Genomic DNA, 17629 nt, shown 5'->3' on the forward strand with positions numbered 1-17629 from the left:
TTTCAATACAATATCCGTAAATTTCGGGTTGGGTCGGGGTGGGGCGGGGCGAGGCAGGGTGGATTTGCGTGTACGGGCGGGTTTTGCTCACCCCTACTGATCACATAACTTTAGAGTCCTAGTTTGTTACAACACAACTAGTCTAAAGTTTATCTAAAGAGAAGTCTTTGTCTAACTCTAACGCTGTAGAAGAATCCTGAGTAGTATCACTATACTGAAATAAAAACGTGTGTTGTTTACAGAAGTTATTGAGGCAGGGCCCCATACATCAAGAAACAACAGTTGAAGAGGGCTACTGGAAATAGAAGGAGAATAACTAAAATGAAAACAATGACTCTTGCCCCGTTGACATGAGGAACAAACTGAAGAGAACTTTGATGAAGACATGGGCAGCTTATTGGACTGAATGACTTGAGTGACGATAGGAGAAGGGGGATGGCCAAGCCGAAGATGCCATTGATCCAAGGAAACTTTCTCACCAATGAATACATCGAAGGAACTGGATGAGGAAGCAGGAGAAGATGGCCATGGATAGAGGCCAGTTTTACTTGGGCCTTGGAGGAGCAGCTGGCATGTTCAAAGGTCCTTAACATAGAAACAATTTGGATGAAATTCAATGAAAACATTATTGTCACGAGTGAATTGATTTACAGAGATAAGGTTTTTCTGAATTTGAGGAACATGAAATAAAGAAAACAAATGAAAATTACGTGAGGGGGTAGGTAAGAGTTCACGATCAGTATGTGAAATATGCAAACATTGCCCATTGCCTACTCGGATTTGATCATTGCTAGTATAGTCCTAAGCATGTAGGTTGAGATTGGAGAGCTCATTAGTGTGATGAACATTGGAGCCGGTATCATGGTACCATTGGGAGTTTGTGGCAGATGGAGCAAAAGCTAAGTTAGCATGCATCGGAGAAGGATTGGCTTGGTAGCCTTGTTCGAACTGGAACCAGCAGGTGGCAGCCGTGTGTCCCTGTTTGTGACAAACTTGACAGATGGGTCGTTGGGATGGACTAGGGCCAAAAAAGGAATATTGTGATGGAGGTCCTTTGCCACGTCAGCACCCCCTACCTCGAGAGAAGTTTGTGTTGCGATATCCGAAGTTGTAGCCACGGTTGTTTCTCTGATAGGAGGGACTTTGACGCTGAGCAGTGTTGGCAGTAGAGATGTTGAGCTCGAGTGCGGGTTTATGGCTTTCAAGATGCAGCTCATAGGACAGCATGTGGTTGTAGAGATCGTTGAGAGAGATGGAGTCTTGTCGTGTAGTGATTGAGGTAACAAGTGGGTTGTATTCCGCTCCCAGACTAGCAAGGATATGGGAGATTAACTCAGAATTATTGGTGGGCATACCAATGGCGGTGAGGAGATGGGCAAAGCCTTGAGCTTTCTGAAAGTTGCTGAAAATAGATTGAGCACCTTTCTTTAAGTTGGAGAGCTGCTACTTGAGTTGAAGAATCCAGGATTGAGATTGAGATTGAGCTGAGAAGAGGGTTTCTAAGGTAATCCAGACGGATCGAGATGTGGAGAGGCCAATTACATGTGGTAAGGTTTCCACGGACAGGGTTGATATTATCGCACTAAAAATCATGCGATCTTGATGGTACCAGGTTTGAAAGGGAGGATTAGGAACAAGAGCAGCAGAGGTTTGGTCGAGAATCATTTTGGGTGGTGGTGGGATGGTGCCGTCAACATAACCGAACAGATTTTGGCCCTCCAAGAAGGGAACCATGAGAAATTGCCAGAGAATATAATTTTCTTGAGTAAGTTTTTCCGAAATATGATGGTGGACATTGTGAATGGGTGTCAAGGTAGAAGTAGGGGTGGTGATAGGAGGTGAGTCGGAACTGGAGGAGGAATCAGCATCAGAGGTTGTAGATGCCATGGACGTTAGTCTCAAATGGCTCCAATTCCATATAGAATTTAGAATGATTTGCAAGTCTGCCTTACTAACACGTATGGTAATAGTTGTATTTATAGAAAATTTGAAACATCTAGATAATAACTAGAAGTGTTTTAAATGAAATAAACTATCTAATCTTGGGTTATGCCTCTTCGGATGGTAGATTTTATTCGCTTGCTGGTGGACGGGTGGTCGATCTTGGAGTGTGGTCGTGTGGAAGATGGTTCCTTGTTGCCTTTTGTGGTGCTTGTGAAGGGAACGCAATGATAGACACTTCGAGGACAAAGAAAGAACCATTGAGGAACTCATTTCATTTTTTTTCATTCTTTGTTCTCTTGGACGACTGTGTTCCTCGCACCTTTAGTGATTAGTTTGAATGATTTTCTTGTTTTGTTTTCTTCTTCTTCTTCGTAGATGCCTTTTTTTAATACTTCTTGTGTACTTGATTGTGCTTTGTGCTTTTTAATGATATTTCTCTTACTTATCAAAAAAAAAAAAAAAAAAATAGTCTAAAGTTTATCTAAAGAGAACAGTCTTTGTCTAACTCTAATGCTGTAGAAGAATCTTGAGTAGTATCACTAGCTGAATAGGATTCTAATCCAATAATTATCGAGGTGTTCCATGACTTTCTTGCTAGAAGCAAGTTTGAAAAAAAACTTTAATGCCACTTTCATTGCTCTCATTTGGAAGAAACCCGGGGCTATTGATATCGTCCTATTAGTATTGTCGAAAGGATGGCTAATCTTCTTGGATGTTGGGTTGCTTCTCTGCCTATGACTTATTTGGGTTTGCCGTTGGGTGCTTCTTACAAGTCCACCTCTATTTGGAATGGTGTTATTGAAAAAATGGAAAGGAGGTTGGCGGGTTGGAAGTGGATGTACTTGTCGAAGGGTGCTCGGTTGACTCTTATTAATAGTACGCTCTCCAACATCCCCATATATTATTTATCATTGTTTCCTATTCCTGTGAGGGTGGCTAATCGTCTTGATAAAATTCGGAAGGATTTTTTTTTGGGTGGCATTGGTGACGAGACCAAATTTCATCTAGTTAATTGGAACAAGATTTGCACACTTTTGCATACAGGTGGGTTGGGAGTTCACAATTTTATCCAGTTCAATCGAGCTCTCTTGGGTAAGTGGTTGTGGAGATATATGGTAGGGAGAGAGAGGCTTTATGGCGTTTGGTGATTGGTGCCAAGTTTGAGAGTTTAAAGGGGGGGTGGTGTTCGAAAGACGCTTCGGGTTCATTTGGAGTAGGTGTATGGAAGCATATTAGGAGGGGGTGGGAGGAATTTCGTATTTTTGTTCGTTTTGAACTGGGGAATGGATCAAATATTAGTTTTTGGCAAGATTGGTGGTGTGGGGATAGATCCTTGAAGCAATGCTTTCTAGCTCTTTTTAGTATAGCAAGGTATAAAGACGCGACGGTAGAAGATAATTTGGTGGTTCATAATGGTGCTATTCAGTGGAATGTTCTATTCACGCGACAAATCCAGGATTGGGAGTTGGATATGGTCCTTTCTTTCTTCGATCGTCTATACTCCAGTTCGGCTCGACATGGGGAGGGTGACAGGTTAGTGTGGATGTTACGCACCTATACTAGACGGAACAAAACCCTAGCAGTAAATCAGGGTGGCGGCTGAGATATGTATGGAATGTAAGGGAGGAGATCGTGTACTTGGGGAGCACGGTTTCAAGTTTGGAAGTGACTAGGAATAAGGGATGAGATGCCCATTAGCAGCCTAAGAGTAAGCCTAAGAATAAGGGATTATATTTCCCATTTAGTAGCCGATTGGCAGCAGAATTGTAGGAGAGCAAATAAGGGAATTATACTTTCCATAGAATAGGCTAATTCTGTATTCTTTCTATAATCATTTGTATCCTATTTATAGGGATTATTGAGGAGGAATAAGACATGCAGAAATTAACCAACAAACAACTTCTCAGTTGTAGGAGGCAGGGGTACCTCGAATACCCCATATCCCATTCCCAATTTTCATCATAGGCAACCCTAGGAAAACCAACCCGACGGCTCTGCCCCTTTCCAAACCCCTCACTCGATCACAAACACAGTCCCTAAACCAGGCCCATATCAGCTTGGTATCAGAGCCAAGTTGCGAGATGTCGGATAACCGAATCGAAAGACTGGAGAAGGAACTGGGATCAATGGAGGAGAGACTCAAAAAGCAAATGGAGGAGATGATGGCGGTCCTGGTCGATCGACTCCAGGCAAACAGAACAGAAGATCATGACAAATCCGCGAGTTCCTCGGGGACTAGCAAGACAGCGGGCCGTTCGGAATCAAGCAACTCCTTCCCAAAGGTGGCTAAACTGAACTTCCCAAAGTTTGACGGCACGGAAGACCCAACCAGTTGGGTATGTCGGGTAGAGCAGTTCTTCGAGTTTCAAGAGACGGCAGAGGAAGACAAAGTAGCCCTGGCGGCCTACCATCTTGAGGGTGAGGCGCAGCTGTGGTACCAGCTCTTTAAAGAGACTGAGGAGGGCGCGTCGTGGGAACAACTGAAGGAGGGGCTCCATGTGAGATATGGTCCTACGCAGTTTGATGACTTCTTCGGGGACCTCACCAAATTACGGCAAACAGGGACTGTTCGAGAATACCAGGGACAATATGAGCGCTTGCTAAGCAGGGCTGGAAGACTGTCAGTAGCCCAACAAGTCGGAGGGTTCATCAGCGGCCTCAAGGAGAATATTAGGCCAGAAGTTCAAGCCTCCAGGCCTAGCACCCTCACTGCTGCCGTAGGCCTTGCAAGATTATATGAGGCACGACTACTGTCTCAGCGGAAAGGACCAAATCTGTTCGACTCCAGAAAAGGCATAGGACCACCCAATGCGCCGCCCCTGCCATCCGCAAATTTGGTGCGAAATCGAGGCCCAGCAATCCGGAAATTAAGCCTAGCCGAATTGAAGGAACGAAGGGATAAGGGTCTCTGCTTTAATTGCGATGACAAGTTTTCTCCTGGGCACAGGTGTAAGAAACTTTTCTTGATTGAAGGAGTTTATGAAGGGGAGATTGAGGAGTCAAGCCAGGAAGAGGAACGAGAAGCAGGAGAAGAGAATGATTTCGAAATTCCAGAAATATCACTCCACGCCATTTTAGGGGTGCCCAACCCCCAAACTATGCGCATCTCGGGTATGATCAAAGAGGCTCGAGTGGTCCTGTTGGCTGACACTGGGAGCACGCACAATTTCCTCAACACGAAGCTGGCCGAAAAATTGGGCTTGGTACCGGACAAGCACACGGCTTTTGAGGTAATGGTGGCCAACGGAGAGCGACTGTCCAGCAGGGGGAAGTGTTCGGCGGTGCCAGTGCTACTGGAAGGCACCTTATTCATTCTGGAATTTGTCTTCATCGACCTCCAGGGGTATGACGCAGTTCTCGGGGCTCAATGGCTGAAGACCCTCGGTCCAATTCTCTGGAATTTTGCTTCTCTGCACATGAGTTTCATATGGCAAGGGCGGAAGGTGACACTGGTAGGAGTCAACTCGCCTAGGAACAGGGTGCTGGAGGGACCCAAGATGCAAAGGGAGCTCCGTCGATGTCCGGAGGGTATATTACTCCAACTTATGGCAGTAGAGTTGGGGGTGGAACAGCAGTGCCCGGGTGTAGGTAACCCTGACTTACAGCGGGTCTTGGATGAATTCCGGCAAGTGTTTGATGAGCCACGCGACCTCCCACCGGTTCGCAGCCATGACCATCATATTCCCTTAATCCAGGGCTCTTCCCCAGTAAAGGTACGTCCCTACCGGTATCCCCATTACCAGAAAAATGAAATAGAGAAACTTGTCGTGGGAATGTTGAACACAGGGATGATCCGAACCAGCACCAGCCCGTATTCTTCTCCGGTACTGTTGGTAAAGAAACAAGATGGTTCTTGGAGACTATGTGTGGACTACCGAGCCCTCAATCGAGTGACCATCGAGGACAAGTTCCCAATCCCAGTGATCGACGAGCTGCTGGATGAGCTGCGGGGAGCCCAATACTTTTCCAAATTGGATCTCCGCTCAGGCTATCACCAAATCCGAATGCGGGAGGAAGACATAGAGAAAACAGCGTTTCGCACGCATCATGGACACTTTGAGTTCCTGGTCATGCCGTTTGGGCTCACAAATGCACCCTCGACCTTTCAATCGCTAATGAACGACATCTTTGGAAACTTCTTACGTAAGTTTGTCCTTGTTTTTTTTTATGATATACTTATCTACAGTCGTTCTTGGGAGGACCACTTGCAGCATCTAACAGCGGTTTTTGAGGTTCTGAGGGCTAACAAACTCTATGTGAGACAAGATAAGTGCAGTTTTGGGCAGCATCGGGTGAAGTACCTGGGTCATGTTATTGATCGGGATGGAGTGGCAGTAGACCTGGACAAAATTCAGGTAATGCTGGCTTGGCCGAAACCACAAACGTTGAAGGCACTTCGGGGCTTCCTAGGCCTCACCGGATACTACCGGAAGTTTATCCAAAATTATGGCACCATAGCCAGGCCGCTAACCCGGCTCCTCAAAAAAGACGCCTGGGGATGGAATGACGAGGCCGAAGAATCCTTCTCTCGGCTTAAGGAAGCAATGACCAAGGCACCGGTTTTGGCCCTACCGGATTTCTCCCAGCAATTCATCATCGAGTGCGACGCTTTCGGCTTGGGCATTGGGGCGGTATTGATGCAAGGTAAGCGACCCATCGCCTATTTCAGCCAAGCACTACACGGCCGGAATCTCACCCTCTCGGCATATGAGAAGGAAATGCTAGCCCTGGTTACTTCAGTAAAAAAGTGGCGACCCTATCTTTTGGGTCATCATTTTGTGATTCGGACGGACCACCGCAGCCTTAAATTCCTATGGGACCAGGCCATAGCCACGGAGGCACAGCAGAAGTGGCTTCTCAAGCTCATGGGGTATGATTTCCTCATTGAGTATAAGAAGGGACAGGACAACCGAGCAGCGGACGCCCTCTCTCGGCAAGCGGAAGGAACCCTCTCAGCCCTTTCCGTCCCGGTGCCCCGCTGGATTGAACCTATTCAGCAGGAAGTCCAACAAAACTCTGAGCTGAAAGCCTTGGCAGAAAGGATCCAGCAGCAGGAGCTCGAAGGACCGTGGCACTTGCAGAATGGGCTTATATACTTCAAGGGCCGGATCTACCTCAATTCCACCTCGCCCCTCACAGCAGCCATCCTCAGTGAGTTCCACAACAGAACCCATGAAGGTTACCAAAAGGGGCTCAAGCGAATCAGGTCGGTTTTCTATTGGTCAAAGATGAAGCCACAACTCCGTCACTTTATCAAGAATTGCGATGTCTGTCAGCGCCATAAGGCGGATAATACCAGACCAGCCGGGCTGCTGCAGCCCCTGCCCATTCCAGAACTCGTTTGGTCAAATATCTCCATGGATTTCATCGATGGACTCCCTGCTTCCTATGGCCGAACCACTATTTTTGTGGTTGTCGATCGCCTGTCCAAATATGGACACTTCACTCCCCTGAAGCACCCCTATACAGCAGCACAAGTGGCGCAGGTCTTTTTTGAGACCATCTTCCGTCTTCATGGTATTCCTTCCTCCATTGTTTGTGATCGGGATCCAGTCTTCACGGGGACTTTCTGGCGTGAACTCTTCCGTCTCCACGGAACTAAGTTCAATTTTAGTTCCGCCTATCATCCCCAAACAGATGGGCAAACAGAGGTCGTAAACCATACCATTGAAATGTACTTACGATGCTTCACAAGTTCTTCACCAAAACAGTGGGCTAAGTGGCTTCCCTGGGTCGAGTATTGTTACAACACGGGATTTCATTCGGCCACCAAGAAAACCCCGTTTGAGCTTGTTTACGGACGTCTTCCTCCTCCCTTGCTGCCTTACACCCCTAGTACCACCAGGTCTGCCGCTGTTGAAGAGACCTTAAAGGCCCGAGATGTCATTCTCAAGGAGGTACGGCAGCAGCTGTTGGAAGCACAAAACCGGATGAAACAGGTGTAGTATGATAAGGACCATACGGAGCGGGAATTTTCCGAAGGGGAGTGGGTCTATTTGAAGCTCCATGGGTACCGGCAAAACTCAGTACAAAAGCGCCAGCACCCGAAGCTTGCTCCTAAGTTCTACGGGCCTTACAGAATTGTCAAGAAAATTAGCCCTGTCGCCTATCGCCTTGCACTTCCTCCCAAGGCCAAAATCCATGATGTCTTCCATGTTTCCGTTCTCAAGAAGTGGGTAGGTGTTGCGGTTCCAATCCAAGATGATCTTCCCCTTATTTCCGAAGACCGACAGTTAACTCCACAAGCCATCCTGGATCAGCGACTCCAGCAGGGAAATTCAGAGATATTGGTACATTGGAAGGAGCTTTCCCCCACAGATGCCACGTGGGAACTTCTCTCAGACTTCAAGCTGCGCTTTCCCACTTTTGCCCTTGAGGACAAGGGTCATTTTAAGCGCGGAGGAGTGTTACGCACCTATACTAGACGGAACAAAACCCTAGCAGTAAATCAGGGTGGCGGCTGAGATATGTATGGAATGTAAGGGAGGAGATCGTGTACTTGGGGAGCACGGTTTCAAGTTTGGAAGTGACTAGGAATAAGGGATGAGATGCCCATTAGCAGCCTAAGAGTAAGCCTAAGAATAAGGGATTATATTTCCCATTTAGTAGCCGATTGGCAGCAGAATTGTAGGAGAGCAAATAAGGGAATTATACTTTCCCTAGAATAGGCTAATTCTGTATTCTTTCTATAATCATTTGTATCCTATTTATAGGGATTATTGAGGAGGAATAAGACATGCAGAAATTAACCAACAAACAACTTCTCAGTTGTAGGAGGCAGGGGTACCTCGAATACCCCATATCCCATTCCCAATTTTCATCATAGGCAACCCTAGGAAAACCAACCCGGCGGCTCTGCCCCTTTCCAAACCCCTCACTCGATCACAAACACAGTCCCTAAACCAGGCCCATATCAGTGGAATCCTCTAAAAAAGGTTTATTTGAGGTGAGATTCTTCTACAAAGAGTTTATTAGGAAAGATGGCCCTTTTGTCCCGTGTTTCCCTTGGAAGAATATTTGGCGTGTTAAGGCTCCAACTAGGGTGGCCTTCTTCGTTTGGTCAGCTGCTTTGGGTAAAATATTGACGCATGATAACTTACGTAAGAGGAAAGTGATAGTAATTGAGTGGTGTTGTTTATGTAAGAAGAGTGGGGAGTCTATTGATCACTTGTTGCTTTACTGCGAGGTCGCCCAGACTCTTTGGAGCTATGTCCTTACTTTATTTGGGGTTGAGTGGGTTATGCCACGTACGGTGTTGGAGTTGCTGAATAGTTGGGGGGCGGCGCTTGGGGGTGGTCATGCTATAGAGGCTTAGCGGTTAGCTCCTTTATGCTTGTTGTGGTGTATTTGGAGGGAGCGGAATGCTAGGCTGTTTGAAGATGTAGAGACATCCATGGTGGAGCTACGGAAGCGGTTGCTCAATACTTTATATTTTTGGATAGCGCTCCATCATAGTTTGAGCTCTTTTACTTATGTTGAATTTTTAAATTTATTCTCTGTTCGTCCCTGTTAGGGGTTCTCTTGTATACTTCCCGTATATAAGGGTTGCGCCCCTTTGCGCTTTTTTATATTATTGCAATTACTTATCAAAAAAAAAAAAGTTTACAAGATTATTGCATAAGTCCTAGCCGTTAGGTTGAGTAGGGTTGTGGAGAAGATTATCTCGAAGCCCCAAAATGCATTTGTTAGAGGTAGACAAATCCTTGACTCAATGCTTATTGCAAATGAATTTATGGATAGCATAAGATCTAGTGAGCCAGGGAGGCTTTGCAAATTGGATGTTAAGAAGGCTTATGATCATGTCAATCGAGAGTTCTTATTATATTTGTTGAGGAGGTGCAGATTCGGGCAGAGCTGGTGCTCTTGGATCGCGCATTGTATTTCTTTGGTGCGGTTTCTGTTGTGGTGCATGGCAATCCATCCGGATTCTTCAGTGTTCCTGTGGTCAAAGAAAAGGAGATCCTTTGTCACCTTTGCTCTTTTATAATTATGGAGGCTTTTAGTAAAATGTGATCTGCAACTGTTAGTGGTGGGCTTATTCCAGGCTTTTCTGTGGGGCTTAGGGACTCTTGGTGTGCTTAACATATCCCACATTTTGTTTGCGGAAGACACATTGATATTTTGTGGGGTTATTCCTAACCACCTTCACTATCTGTGTACCTTATTTTTATGCTTTGAAACTGTATCCGGTTTGAAAATTAATCCAGCTAAGTCGGAATTAGTTCTTGTCCAATGTCAATATTGTTGATGGTTTCGTTGGTATTTTGGGTTGCAGGGTTTCTTCTTTGCCTTTAAAGTATCTTGGTTTTATGTTGGGAGCCTCTTTTAAGGCGAAATCTATTTGGGATGGTATTATTGAGAAGGTAGGCATAAATTGAGGGCTTTATGGTTAAAAAAGGGTGACAGATGCACGCAGTTTTTCTATTGAGTGGCCAAATCAACTAGGAGAAACAACTCCATTGAGTCGCTATTGGTTAATGGGTCAGTTTCTTCCGATCAAACTGTAATCAGGGATCACATTGTGCAATTTTATGATATACTATTTACTGGACAATTTAATTGGCAGCCCAAGATGGCCTTGCTTTCGATTTCATTGATGAGGAGGTGGCCTCAATGAGGAGGTGGCCTCTTGGTTAAAGAGAATTTGAGGAGAGTGAGGTCCTTAAGGAGGTGAAATGTAGAACAGTGAAAAAGCGGAAGGTCCAGAATTGTCAACTATGGGGTTTTCTACTTTTGATTTTATTGTCGTGGAAGGTCCAGAATTGTCAGGTTATAATGGTTTTGTTAAGCTTCATGGGCCTTGAGAAAATGTGGCATGCATCTGGACGGAAAAGGGATATTATGTATTATACATCTGTTATAGTTCTTAAAAGCGGTTGAAGGTAAGGGAGCACATCTTAGTATTATTTTATTTGGAAAAAAATATTGATGCTATGTACTATTTTGCAGTCGTGCTAAAACTGTAAGTAGTTTTACGCTTAGCAATATATCAATACCATTAATTTTTGCTTAGAGAGAGAAACATGTTTTACTCTAGGGGCCATATTTTGGTAAGTGCGCTAGAGCCTTGACACTAGCCACTCCATGCAAGAATTGTTGAAGATTAGCGTTGTATCCAAGCCAACCCTCTTAGGTGGGACAAACACTGGAGTATGACCCTGTATGTTTTACTATATATCAATCACACTACCATCTTTTGCCTGACTGCATTCTTTTGGTAAATAGAATCTAAAGACGCACAGAACGTGCTATGAACCTAAGTCCGTAACGGGATAAATTAGGTTCTCAGAGGAAACCTTCACCTCACAACACAAGGTTGATTTAAATTAATTCTTTTCTGCCTTTATTCATAACATAACCTTTAAATAGGGGAGCTATTACAACGCCCCTAAGGAAAATTAGGGCTGAGTCACCAATCAAGCAACTATGAAAATAAATACCTAATCTAACTAGAGTTGACTTATAATACTTAATGTGGCAGAAGTAAATCAGAGATATTATTCCTAGTTTGGGAAGGGTAGTAACAGAACCATATTAGAAATGAAAAGGTTGCATGAAGTTTCTATTCTTGGGAAAACTCTTTTTTTATTTATTTTTATTCTATTTTGTGACTTCTTTTTAGATGCTAAACTTCTTGAGAAAATTTGTATGATAGAAATATAGAGTAGTGTATGATGGGCAGTGAAGTATGGTTTATTATTCAGTAGAGATGGTTGTGAAAGATTGAACCAAGTGTCCTTGGAAGTAGTGGAAGTAATATGTGATTGCTTAGCAGATAATGGGCAGCGATGGACTCTGGGATGTTGTGAGCAACGCAGATGTTATAAACATAATTAGGGACACCGTAAAAGAGCCTGGAATGTGCGCCAAAAGACTGGCAACAGAGGCTGCAGAGCGAGGCAGCAAAGATAACATCACAGTAATTGTTGTCTTCCTGCGTCCGGTATCTACTGCAGAGAGGATCTATTAGTGTGAAGGAAGCTAGTTTCAATTCCAAAGTCAATCCATTCTCATCACTTGGCTGCTGACACGTGGCCGCTTTGCCCTTCGCGGTTGACTGCACAGGTAGGTCTGCCATCGTATTATAATGTGACATGTGTAAGGGTGACAAAATATATATATATATATATATATATATAAGGCGAAATGTGTGATTGAGATCTTTTTAATTATAATGTAGTAATCTAATAAAATTTTAGCATTAAATATAATAAAAAAATAAATAAAAAATTTATCTACAAACCTTTATTCTCATTTTGTAAGATGCAAAATTATTGGGGAAAATATTATGGAGCCCCTATGCTTTACTTGATTTCAAATTTTACATCCCAATTTTCAATTTGCAAATTTAAGATTTGAGTTTACAATCCTTTTAAATATGAGATTTTTCTATATTATTTTCTCAAATAAATAACAAAACCCATATGAAAATATAATCACATTGCGGTGGGCACCACCTTGTCATTGCCCAAGCCACTGTTTGGGCCATGCCCAGCTACGGCGGTGACCTAGCCACCTATGGTTGGGCATGACGCAACCTTTTTGTTATTTTATAAGAGAGAAATAATTGTATTTTTGTGTGATCGTAAACTTAAGTCGTAAATTTACAAAATTAGAAATTGGGGTCTGAAAAGTGAAAATCAGGTAAATGACAAGGAAGTTCAATAATATTTTCCCTAAATTACTTTGGAATTTTATATTTAATTTTTGTTAGTTATATGATTAACCTATTTAATCGTTTTTTGTGAAATAGTTGATCATAAATAGGTTTTTTTTAGCACAAATATCACCTTTGGTCCTTGCATTTTGAGTATGAACAATTTAGTCCTAGACTTGCCATATTTATATTTCATCGGCTTCACTTCCACCACCACTGGCCGACCACATAACTTGCCAGACAAGGGATAAAACAAACGCAACAAATATACATGTGCCCAAACTTCCATTCTAGGCCTTGATTATCTCATTCAGACGGAAACCACACAAAAAGATGTCCCGCTAATTTTGTGATCATTCATGTTCTTTCCCATTTTTCTAAGATTCTTCCATTATCAAATATCAATCTTGGAAGGACTTAAATTATTCTTAGGCCTAACAGGCCCAACTCAAAGACACACAGGCCCAAAGCAAGCTTAGCCCTGACCAAAGACCCAAGCTCACCTACACAGAATCACCACCCGAGCTCACCAAACGGACATATACACCGAATTTTCTACACTACTATTTTTGCTCGTATCAAGGTTCTCTCTCTCTCTCTTTTATTTATTTTTATTATAGATACTTGAAAAAGAAATTACAACACAGGGCTAGGCACTCTAAAATAAATACTAAGAACGTAAGTATACGGAAGCAATGCATCTGAAGACGTGAAAATTTGGCGTGAGTCATCGCCATCAATAAATCTCACACCTCAACCTTATTTTTCCATCTAATTAAGCAACACCTTAGCAGCACGTCTTGGTGAATGTTAGAGTGTAAAAATCAGAAAATAAACACAAAAACAAAGCAAAAGATAATGGCAACCAATTGCGGCCTCTAAATTGCTCTCGTCGATGGGAGAAACTTCCAAATGCCTTGGATAAATATTTCTTTTCTACAAATTGGTCATATGACATCTATATGCTCGGATGAGATAACGTACAGTTTTTATGATGAGGAAATATTACGAAAGCAATAAGAATAAGAACATAATATTATACTAATAATGAAAACAATATCATAATAATATTAAAATAAAATTGTTCTTGTTACTTTTTCGGGCCAAAGAACCATGGCCCACACCAAGCAAAGAAACGGGCAGGCTAGAACTCGAAGGCCTCGCTTTTTTCGTGTATTAGATCCTAGGAATGGAATGACTATTTTTTTTTTCTTTTTTTTTTGGTATGGGTCTATTAATTGAAATATTTATTCCCATTTGAATAACTACGAAAAGGAATACATATTTCTTTAAAAAATGAGAAGAATAGCTATTCCTAAAGGATTAGACTACATTTTTCAAAAAACAAACCACCAATTTTATATTTTATTTTCTCTCAATTTTTTTTTTTTAAATAAAAAAAAAACAATTAAAGAAGAAGAAAAATTGTGGCTGGCCGACTGGGGTAGTCGGCCAACCACAGATGGAGTCGGGGGTGGTCGTACCAACCTTGAACTATTCTATTTCACTCTCTTCCATTCCAAGTAATAACTATTCTATTTTCTAATGGAATACTCATTTCGTAAACCAAACAAGACTGAAGTAATGCCATTACCTTGTTATGGTGTCCCTAGATCTTTGAGAAGAAGGAAAGCAAGGGGGCAGGGACCACCTCAAGGCTAATAACAAATGTAGCCGATGCTGAACCAACGAAATTCACTAAAGAAGTTGCATTAACGCTGAACCACACTGCTAGAAAATTCACAATTTTGCTAACACATTCCGAAAGAAGACCTATCTTTCAACTTACGAGTTACCACGGCGGAGTGAGGCAATGACCATAATTACATCCCACTTTATTGGGAAATTGACCACCTTACACGACTTAGGTACAACAATTAGTATCATAGCATGTGATTCATACTACATGTGCTTTTTCCACCATTTCAAGAGGTGAGTGAATAGATTCTTGTTTTCTCTTTGTGTGAGTCCTATTAGTCATTATTGAGACTAGGGCTAAGCATGAGGCAGGGAGGGGGGCGAGGATGGGAATTTTTTTACCCTACCCGCAGGGGTGCGGGTTCCCCAAAGGAATCCCGCACCCTGTAAAAAACCCCATGCACCCGTGCAGGGCGGGGATGAACGGGGCGGGGATCCCTGCGGTTTTTTTTTATTAGAAAACTAGCTAAACTATATATTCTTCCAAAGAAACGCAGTTCACCTTCCAGGGAAAGGATCACAATATTGCCCACAAACAAAAGGGACCAGCTTTTTCAATTGAAACGACCCAAGAATAAAACTTTAGCTATTAAACAGCGAATGAAGCTCAGTCTGACCTCTCTGTAATTGAAACCAAAAACATAGTAACTAAAAGAAATATAAATATGTACACTCAATAGTCAATACTAAAAGAAACCAAAATTATCAGAAAACCAAGACCCTGCCATTAACAACGTACAGCTTGAGATCTCTCTATAAAGTTCATTACAACTTTTAAACTTCCAAAATCTGACTAGAGAAGAAGAATACAGAAAAACAAAAACAAAATGATAGATACATGCACACAAATATAATGAAAGAGAAGCCTACCTGTTGCTTCAGACCAACTCATGTACAAGAGCTTCCAATTGAATTAAAACCAAGTCCAACGCATCGACATCATCATCGACAATCTGACCAGACTCTCTTACAGCATGATATTTTCCATCTACCTCTCCTGTTCTCTCCAATAAAGACAGAACCAAACAAATCCCCTGTCTCCTCTCTTTCTCTCTGTTTTTCGCCAAAACACAATTCAAGGCCATCAAGAACCACTGGTGAGGCGAGTGGCAGAGTGGGGTGCAGCCGTGAGGGTCGATGAGGCGAGTGGCGGAGTGGGGTGCAGCCGTGTAGGTCGTGCGACGCTCTACTGCAGTGCTGTGCTGCTTAGTGCTTAGGGAGTTACCGAGTTAGAGAAGTTAGGGAGTTAGGGTTAGGTTAGAATGAAAGTAAGAAAACTAGAAAAATGAAAATAACTAAGTTTTACACTTTTACCGTTTTTTCTGTCTTCTTTTTCTTTCTTTTTTTTTTTTTTAAAATTGCGGGGCGGGGACCCGAGAATTTTTAAGCCCCCCCCCCCCCCCCCTGCAATCTGCACCGCACCGTGCGGGGGGCCCAAATAAGGATCCGTGGCCCGCACCATGGGTGCGGGTTTTAGGCTTTGCGGGGTGGGGATTGCGGGGCGGTGCGGGTTCTACGGGAATTTGCTCACTCATAATTGAGACCCCAATTATGCTTCCATGTGACTTTTGACTATGCTACAAGATAAATGATTTATTGTTTGGTACTTTAGCATGGTGTCTATGGCCGTGAATGATTGGGAAGCGATTGTACCTAAGCTAAGTAACATGAGGAAAGACTATTCGGTAATGAGAAATGAAATTTTTACATCTCTTATATATTTTTTGTACATCTCATTTTTAAATCAACCATTAAATTTGTAGAACCTACATGTGCGTCATACAGATCAAATGTTTAATTTAAAAAATAGATGTACACGAGATGTATAAATGATGTATGTATATCAGGTCTCATTCGGTAATACATTCCAATTTTGAATTTACAGTCGACAAGTTATGTTGCTTCTTGAATGCTGCGACATAATCGTGAATACATAGTGGGGGTTTAACATAGTTATGAGAGATTAAGTTATGGAGGGATCCGAGATGTTTCATTCGATGTGACCGATAAGTCTATGGAATAACGAGACCTTATTTGTTTTTAGTGATGTTGTTATGCTAGTCTTTAACAAGATTTAGTGTAGTGTTCTCCTTCTTTCTACAAGTGTGCTCAATGGTCGCACAACCTATTTGCTAATATGAATGATGTCAGAGATTGATTAGAGAGATGTATTGATATGATAGATGTATGGTTAGCCCAAGCTCACCATGTGTAAGTAGGAGACGGAGTAATTGGACCTAGTATACTCATAGTGGGTTGGTCTTGTTAGTGTGAATACATCATATCTTAATAATTAGGCAAGTCCCAACCATGAAGTAGAGAATTACTCCAACACAACAAAGCTGTCTAGCATAAATCATAGCTCTAGCAAAGCATTCTCAAGTAATCTTAGCACAACTACTATTCTTATAAAAGAAATGAAAGAATCATAGCAGCGCAAGGAAAGTCCAGCTGCTACCATCAAGCAAGAAAGGAAAGAATCACAATAGCATAAGGAAGGTATTGTTGCTATGATCTCAAGTCTACATACGACATAGAAGGAAGATATCTTGTTTATAAATTCTGTAAACCCTGTAATCATGTAATCACATTGATTAGCTGTACTAGCTGTATTATTCATAGGCCCAGGTAGTCTCCTCTCTATATATAAACTTAAGGTATCACTGCTACCATTAAAAAAAAAGTAAAAAGCATTAAACTTCTTCTATATTTCAAAGTCTTTCATGGTATCAGAGCCTCTATAGGCCAATGCCTCTTTGCTTCAATATTTTTAATTTCCCAAACTTCTCATGGATTCTTCATCATCCTCCTCAACCCCTGTATTCACTCTTCCAAACCTTACTCAGTTTGTTTTCATCAAACTTGAGGGTCCTAACTACCTTTCATGGACTACTCAGTTGGCTCATATTTTGAAGACTCATGAATTAATAGGCATTGTGGATGGTTCTGAACCTTTCCATCCTTAGTTCTTGCCTGATGATCAAGGCAATGAAGTACTTAATCATGCCTACTCCATTTGGTAGAAAAATGATCAATATGTCCTAAGTTGGATTAATTTTCATCTCAGTGAATCGATCCTTTCTACAATTTATGGGCTCCATACTTCTCAACTAGTATGGACTTATTTGGCAACAAAGTTTGCCTCTTCTACTCGATCTCATGTTTCCCACTTGAAGCGCCAGCTTCAAACTCTCTGACAAGGCTCCAAGTCTTGTTCCGAATATTTGAAGAATGCCAAATCTTGGGCAAATCAACTTCTGCCATTGGAAAACCTATTGATGATGAGGATCTCATCTCCTACATCATTAGTGGGGTTAATCCCTCCTTCAT

At 42.4% G+C, this 17629-nt stretch overlaps 1 protein-coding gene across 1 annotated transcript in view; it reads left to right on the forward strand.

Moving 5' to 3' along the window:
- Positions 1-12186, forward strand: part of LOC133872684 (protein kinase and PP2C-like domain-containing protein) — a 34148-nt gene extending 21962 nt beyond the window's left edge. Inside the window, exon 12 of the mRNA XM_062310259.1 lies at positions 11720-12186. Coding sequence (XP_062166243.1) covers positions 11720-11914 — 195 coding nt within the window. The 3' untranslated portion in view covers positions 11915-12186. The remainder of the gene's footprint in view (positions 1-11719) is intronic.
- Positions 12187-17629: the final 5443 nt, after the last annotated feature.

Source organism: Alnus glutinosa, chromosome 7, assembly GCF_958979055.1.
Source record: "Alnus glutinosa chromosome 7, dhAlnGlut1.1, whole genome shotgun sequence".
Lineage (NCBI taxonomy): Eukaryota > Viridiplantae > Streptophyta > Magnoliopsida > Fagales > Betulaceae > Alnus > Alnus glutinosa.